Source organism: Monopterus albus, unplaced genomic scaffold (assembly GCF_001952655.1).
Source record: "Monopterus albus unplaced genomic scaffold, M_albus_1.0 scaffold47.1, whole genome shotgun sequence".
NCBI classification, from domain to species: domain Eukaryota; kingdom Metazoa; phylum Chordata; class Actinopteri; order Synbranchiformes; family Synbranchidae; genus Monopterus; species Monopterus albus.
Window position 1 is genome coordinate 980,737 of NW_018127927.1, and position 5,721 is coordinate 986,457.

General features: G+C 40.2%; 1 protein-coding gene across 1 annotated transcript in view; it reads left to right on the forward strand.

Annotated features, from left to right (window-relative positions):
- The window catches only part of rps6ka4 (ribosomal protein S6 kinase, polypeptide 4), a 13,285-nt gene extending 8,438 nt beyond the window's left edge, over positions 1-4,847 (forward strand). Inside the window, exons 16-19 of the mRNA XM_020600497.1 lie at positions 766-957; positions 1,042-1,201; positions 2,228-2,391; positions 2,484-4,847. Of these exons, the coding sequence (XP_020456153.1) occupies positions 766-957; positions 1,042-1,201; positions 2,228-2,391; positions 2,484-2,693 (726 nt within the window). The 3' untranslated portion in view covers positions 2,694-4,847. The remainder of the gene's footprint in view (positions 1-765; positions 958-1,041; positions 1,202-2,227; positions 2,392-2,483) is intronic.
- Positions 4,848-5,721: the final 874 nt, after the last annotated feature.

Below are 5,721 nucleotides of genomic sequence, written 5' to 3' on the forward strand. Positions count from 1 at the left end.
TTCCTCCCTCCTCCACTGTGTGAACTTCATGTGTCCTGTGCACCCTTAGGATGTCTTGCATAAACCGGTTGAGTACATGGTGGTAACCGACCAGTCTGATGTGCGTGGATGCTGGTGTGGTTACTTTGCACCATTTTCTCTAGGTTTAATAGAGGTCAGCATAGTGGACAACAGTGCATATTGTCTCTGTGCTGCTGTGTTTCAAAATGAAGACTGCAGGTTTATCACACATGTATGTCCTGGTGTCTTCAGGTGGCTGTAGGATTTAATTAGCGGAAGGAGAAGGCGTTCATATAGTATTAAAAAGCTGTGACTGACAGATAATGACAAGAATCACCCATTAACTTTTAGTTCTACACAGTGTTTTACTGAGATGCTCAACTTAATCGCACTAACTTTTATTTTTGATGCTTATATAAATGCATTTACTTGGACAGTTTTATTAAAAGGATTTATCTACATAAATCTACAGTTCTGGCACATTTCTTAAGTATTGAGTTTGTGCCTGTTGACAGAATCAGTAAATGATGAATCATGGTCAGATCAGTGAGAAACATGTAGCTCTTGTTGTCTGGCATCTAATCAGATTTTCACCAAAGGTTATTTTTTCTGCCTCATTTGAATCTGTTTGCCTTTTACTCCCACCTTTGTGCAGCATGTTCTACATTGGCATGAATATGCTATACACACAGGCACAGCATATGTGAAGGTCAGGAACATACCAACTTGTATTCATTTTTGTTTTTCATTTGTTTTTCTTTACAGAATGTGCTGTTTGCAGATGAAGGGGAGGACTCGGTGCTGAAAGTAATCGATTTTGGATTTGCCCGTCTGTGCCCTACAGGCAGCGCCCCTCTGCAGACTCCCTGCTTCACACTGCAGTATGCTGCACCTGAGCTTTTTGAGAGTGCAGGTTACGACAAACCCTGTGACCTCTGGAGTCTTGGGGTTATCCTGGTAATTTCAACTTAAATCTTTTTTTGATTCTGGCACATCACTGGCTAGCTGAAGTGTTAATGACTCTGTGTGCATTTCCAACAGTACACCATGCTGTCAGGCCAGGTGCCATTTCAGAGTGAGCAGCGTTGGATGACCTCATCGTATTCTAGAGACATCATGCAAAAGATAAAAGAAGGCGATTTCTCATTGGATGGGGAGGCCTGGAAGGGTGTATCAGAGGATGCCAAAGAGCTTGTTAAAGGTGTGGGATAGTGTTTACTTTTACTGACACATGCTGTTAATTACTAACAAGCAACTAACAATAATAGGCACTTCATTAGATGTCTCTCTGCCCTGTTTGATAATGGAATGGTGGTTTATGGACTTTCATTGTTTTTAAAACATGCCATTTAGCAGTCAGAGAAATATTTTCCACATCCCCTCTTCAGAAGTCAGCTTGTTCTATCTGTATGCCTGATATCTTAAAGTCACATTAATTAACTTCTCCATCTAATTTTTTGTAATTAAGGGCAAAGTGATAATTAAAACAAACTCGAGCAGTATCCGCTCCTCTTCTCCCTCTGCTCCTCTTTGCCCCTCCTGCCCATGGTTTTCAGTGGCATTGCAGTAACACAGTGTCAAATAAGGAGGTTTACATTTTAGTGATGCCATTTTAGTAGTGCCACTTGGACTTGTGTGTTATGTTAGAAATAAACTGGACCAAAACCGAGTAAAAATTTGTAAAATTACTTCATTTGCTAATCCAGGAAAACATGCTGGTTTTCACTCATTGGACAACAAAACACTAATTATGCAGTCAGTTGGAATGACTCCAAATTGCAACCAGAATTGTTCAGTATAAAGGTACAAAATTGAAATGCTAATGTTAGCTTGTGAAATATGCCGACATATACATGTTAGTCAGCTACAGTATTTGCGTGTCTAGCAGGAAGAAAGCCACATCCATGTCAGATTTCCATGTCTTTCCGACACTTTTAATACCTTCCATCTCCAACATGCCAAACTGATGTTAACCCTGGTTTTGCCTCATTCTTTGTTGTGCTTTCTGTGCCACAGAATGCCACCTCTTGGATCTAACAGGTCCACTCCCTTATTATATCATCAGATCAGCTGGGGCATGGAAGGCCTGATGATAGTCGAGTGGGGTTGGGGTGGGGGCGTTAGTACAGTAGGGAGAAAACACTAGACAGTTTTTTTTTTACTTGATTTATCAAAATCTCTTTGTTTGTCCTTATGTTTGTTTTCTCCTGTCCCTCTATGGTTTAAGGCCTACTGACTGTGGATCCAGAGATGCGTCTCAAACTCTCTGATTTGAAAGAGAACAGCTGGCTACAGGGTGGTGCTTCCATGTCCACTACTCCTTTGTGCACTCCAGATGTGCTAGAGTCCAGTGGGCCTACAGTTCGCACCTATGTCAATGCTACCTACAAGGTAGTCTACTAAATTTCTCTAAGCTTTCATGTATTTAATGTGTTTCATGTTACTGTCATTTCCATTTTTTTGTCATATTCCTCTCCCACCAGGCTTTCAACCGGTGTAAGAGAGAGGGCTTCTTTCTGAAAAGTGTGGACAATGCTCCCCTAGCAAAACGACGGAAGCTAAAGATGACAAGTACAGGTGTAGAGACGCGATGGAGTTCATCCTCCTCCTCTTCCTCTTCTTCCACTTCCTCTGCCTCTGCAGCAGCATCCAAAACACAGCCAAAGCAGACTGTGACCCCAAAGCAGAGCTAGCCTAAATAGCAGGGGAGAGAAAGTAGATAAATGAAGTGATATGTGGTCATATGGCAACAAGTCCTCCAGTAGTGACAAGAGTCACACAGATCCATACAAACACACTGAGAAACCAAAAGACTGGTTCAGATTAGTGGGGGGGTTTTTTTGGCTTTCAATACAAAATCGAATACTGCTTTTTTTTTTTAACAGCAAAACAGACTGATTCATCTTCCCCAAACCAAACAAGTGTTTTCCTTGAGTCGATGGAAGAGAAGATGGTAGAGATCTAGTCTGGCATCTTTAATATTTTCAGAAATCTGTGGCCTTGGAAAAAAGTTACTTATTCAGTATTCAATCACCATGATTTGGTGATCACGCACTAAAAGATACAAATGTACTTATTGTCCTTGTGGCTAAGAAACAGTGCCTGGCTATATAGGGTTAAAGGGAAAAAGGAGCCATAAATGAGCAGAAGCCATATATACAGCAAAGCACCCTTTGTAAATACACACAAATTTGCACAGAGCAAATGAACAGACCTTTCAAGAATTTGCAGACATAATTCTTTGATTGTTTCTAGATATTTTTAACATTCCCACACTTACAATGATTGGAAAAAAACAAAGGTTTGGCCACAAGTGCTGCGCCACATGTAGGCACTGTTATGTAAAGATAACAGTTTTTATAAAATGTGTTTAGGTTGGGGAAAAATGTTGTTTGCACTATTTATAGAGATCAGCAGTGATCAAATTGACACAATTCTGAAAGGACTGAGTGCAGAGAAATTCCTGTGTTGTGTATAATGTTATGAGACTGCATAGGGTGAATAATGCTGTAGTCAGAATGTTCCCTATTTGACACAGATTTAACTAGGTGTCGATCTACAGTCCAAACATCACTGTCTTTTCAGAACAGTTGCATCCCCAGGACACTACCAGTGCTACAGATCCCACTGAACACATGTGAAATGTGCTTTGGTAGGTTGCTCTGAATGCGTGTTTTCAGAATCTAGGTTTGACTTGGAAGAGGTCAAAGTGTATAGCAAGTGTCCAACTGTAGCTCCTGTAAAGAGATGACGGCCCAGAAGCAGTCATGATAGACAGTTTGATTTTATTGTCATACATGCTGTAAATTCCTTTGTCTGAAAATGTCTAGCATGCTAATCTATTGTGATGATGTGGAATGTTTTTCTATATTGTGGTGTCTTGGGCCCATTAAGGAACTGTCACTCAGTTTTTTTTTAATGCTAGTGCAGCTTAAGTGTAGATTGGTGTAAAATCCATTCTGGTGATTCTGAGTGCACAGTGCCTTGGGCTTGTGAATTTTAAAAGGGTATTACAGGTTGTATTGGCATGTTAGACCAGCACCAATGGCTGCCGCAAACACAGTCTGATTTGACACGATAAAGCTCAGCTTGTTGTTAAATGGCTGACCATTTGTCTTTTTACAGAAGTGGTTTTGAATCATTGTAAGGCTTCAAACTGTGCTATAGAATGAGACACTTATTCATGACGATTCTGGCCATCTTGCAAGATCTGTTGTAAATACTCATTCTTGCTTAAGGGCAAAAAAGAAACAAATAATGTAATGATTTAAATCTGACAACTGTTTTAATCGTATATTAGTATTCTGAAGTAGTTATTTTTATTGGACATTTTTTACATGTTGCACAGTCAGTTGATCAGTTAAACATATTTCAACTTTAAAGGGGCTTTCATTGATATTTATTAACTGTAATTGATTTTAATGCTGTGGTAATGGGATTATGATAATTTGGCTCCTGCTATGTACCAGCACCCTGTGTGTGTGTGTGTGTGTGAGACAGAGAGAGAGAGAGAGAAGGGGAGAGGGCGTGTGTTCCTGGGAGATTGGCTGTACTGATACTTCTGTATTAGATGAAGCATTATTGTTACTTACTGTATTATTGTTTGCTGCCCTTGTCTGTTTAAAAGTAACAGATTGTTAGTGTTTGAACCTTGATTTTTTTTTTACCTAAGAAACTGCTTTTTATTGGTGTTCACATTCTTTTGATGTAGTAAATGATTTTTCTTTCTTTTTGTTGAGCATTACTATTTTGCTGAGATGCACTGTCACTGATATCGTAACTGGGAGTTAATCTTTTGCACCAAGATTTTTTTGGCTGGTGCAAAATAAACATTGAATTTAAATGGATGGTTGTATGTTTTGTCATGAGTGTTGTAACAATGTAATGTTTAAATGATTGAGCTCAAGAGTGCTCATTGGTTTGAGCACTGTGAGCACCTGCTCCACTGAGATCCACATCCTTTATTAATATTGATGGTGAGAATTATTGGTGGTAAATTCAAACACAGTCAGTTAAATAAGACTGGTATGTGTAACCTCGCTAAAACAATGAGGGACTCCGTAGTTTTCTCTGGACCCCTACCCAATCTGACCAGTGATGACATGTTTAGCCGCATGTCGTCATTCAACCGCTGGTTGTCTAGGTGGTGCCCAGGAAATGAGATGGGCTTCATAGATAACTGGAAAACATTTAGGTGAAAACCTGGTCTGATTAGCAGAGACGGCATCCATCCCACTTTGGGTGGTGTGGCTCTCTTATCTAGAAATCTGGACGAGTTTGTTTTACAACCTAAATTATGACAACCCAGAGTTGAGTCCAGGATGCAGGGTCGCAGTCTTACACGCCTCTCTGCTGTCTCCTTGCAGCTGCTACCCACCCAACGCTCCCAGTACCCCATAGAGACTGTGTCTGTCCCCCGCCCACCTAAATTATATAAATCAAGAATCAACTCCAGAGGAGTTATTCATAAGAACCTAAGACGACTCCTCTTATAGTGGAAAGTAATAAGACAATCAAATGTGGACTATTAAATATCAGATCTCTCTCATCTAAATCTCTGTTAGTGAATGATTTGATAAGTGAACATCACATTGACTTATTGTGTCTTACTGAAACATGGTTACAGCAGTAAGAACATGTCAGTCTAAATGAATCCACGCCATCTAGTCACAGTAACTGTCACATCCCCCGAAACACAGGCCGAGGTGGTGGCGTGGCAGC